Consider the following 1,484-nt stretch of genomic DNA (forward strand, 5'->3'; position numbering starts at 1 on the left):
GATGATACGATGTATCTGGAGGTTGGTGGGGAGGTAGGTGAGGACCAGTGGGGTTCTGTCCTGGTGGTGATTGGAGGGACGGGGTTCAAAGGCGGAGGAGCGGGAAGTGGAGGAGATGCAGTGGAGAGCATCTTCAACCACGTCTAAGGGGAAATTGTGGTCTTTGAAGAAGGAAGCCATCTGGGTTGTTCGGTATTGGAATTGGTCCTCCTCGGAGCAGATGCGGCGGAGGCAAAGGAATTGGGAATATGGGATGACATTTTTACAGGGGGCAGGGTGGGAGGAGGTGTAATCTAGGTAGCTGTGGGAGTCGGTCGGTTTATAGTAAATGTACTACAGGAGGACCAACACATTTTTCAGTTCAATTATGGGAGTCTAATTAGTACTGTTACAGGCTGGAAACTGGAAATCTTCTTAATTTCTTCATTGGCATTATCCCTCCCCCAACAGTAATTTTGTTCTTCCGTCTTAAGATTGGTAGGTTACTCACATTTGATGTCCAGGCGCACAGTTGTATTAATTTTATGGTTTTTATTTAAATGGCAGCTGAACTTAGCTTCATCGTCATTTTCTGTAATTGGATCAATGCAGACAGTACTAACATTGATCCGATTCTTAGACTTCAAGTTAATTTCTCTGTCTCCACGAAACCAGACTAACTCTTCATCATGGGTGTTGTTGACTGCTGCGCATGTTAATGAAACAAAATCTGAGATATTCCTGATGATAATGTAGTCAGTTGTGATACCATTAATAGCGACATCTACAACTGGATAAAGAAGACAGGCATTATTTTACATGCATGCAACAATAAAAAATTTAACTTAGGAAATAATAAGCACAATAACCTCACAATAAGTTATATAATTGTGTCATGAAAAGGTTTTTCAACTGTTACAAGGGGTTAGCACAATAATTCCAGAATGAGATTTGTATTATGTGGAAACACATTACTATGAAAGGTTGCAGAACTGTTGCTACAGAACTGTTAATTTGATAATTTGATAAGTAGCCAATCTTGAAAAGGAAAAGTATCTCCCCAGTTTTTTTTAATAGCAGTAGGATATCAGAAAGAAAACATTCTCTAAGTAAAGCCTATATTTTACCACCCTCATAAGGAGACACCCAATACACCCAAAAAGGTACCTGTGTAGAACATTGTGATGACTTTCTACATCAAGAGTTGAGGGAAAAATAGATAGATCTTGCAGGGTTTCAATGCCATGAAATATGTCCAAACTACTAGTCTTCTAAAGAATTGATTTCCCATACCAATAGGGATCATAATTCTTCAAGATGCCTTGCTGATTTCAGCTGCATTGAACATTTCCCAATCCAGTCTGTTCAGCTTTTCTTGCTATGGATGTAAGGGTGGCACGGTGGCTCAGTGCGGAGGGACGGGGGATGGGGGAGAGCACGGCGCGGTGGCTCAGTGGGGGATGTGGCACGGGGGCTCAGTGGGGAATGTGGCACGGGGGCTCAGT

The 1,484-nt window shown here is 42.1% G+C and overlaps 1 protein-coding gene across 1 annotated transcript in view; it reads right to left on the reverse strand.

Annotated features, from left to right (window-relative positions):
• tmigd1 (transmembrane and immunoglobulin domain containing 1) overlaps positions 1 to 1,484 on the reverse strand; it is a 24,578-nt gene that overhangs the window by 16,308 nt on the left and 6,786 nt on the right. The window contains exon 2 of the mRNA XM_043718429.1: positions 491 to 769. Within this exon, the coding sequence (XP_043574364.1) occupies positions 491 to 769 (279 nt within the window). The remainder of the gene's footprint in view (positions 1 to 490; positions 770 to 1,484) is intronic.

Source organism: Chiloscyllium plagiosum, chromosome 28 (assembly GCF_004010195.1).
Source record: "Chiloscyllium plagiosum isolate BGI_BamShark_2017 chromosome 28, ASM401019v2, whole genome shotgun sequence".
NCBI classification, from domain to species: Eukaryota; Metazoa; Chordata; class Chondrichthyes; order Orectolobiformes; family Hemiscylliidae; genus Chiloscyllium; species Chiloscyllium plagiosum.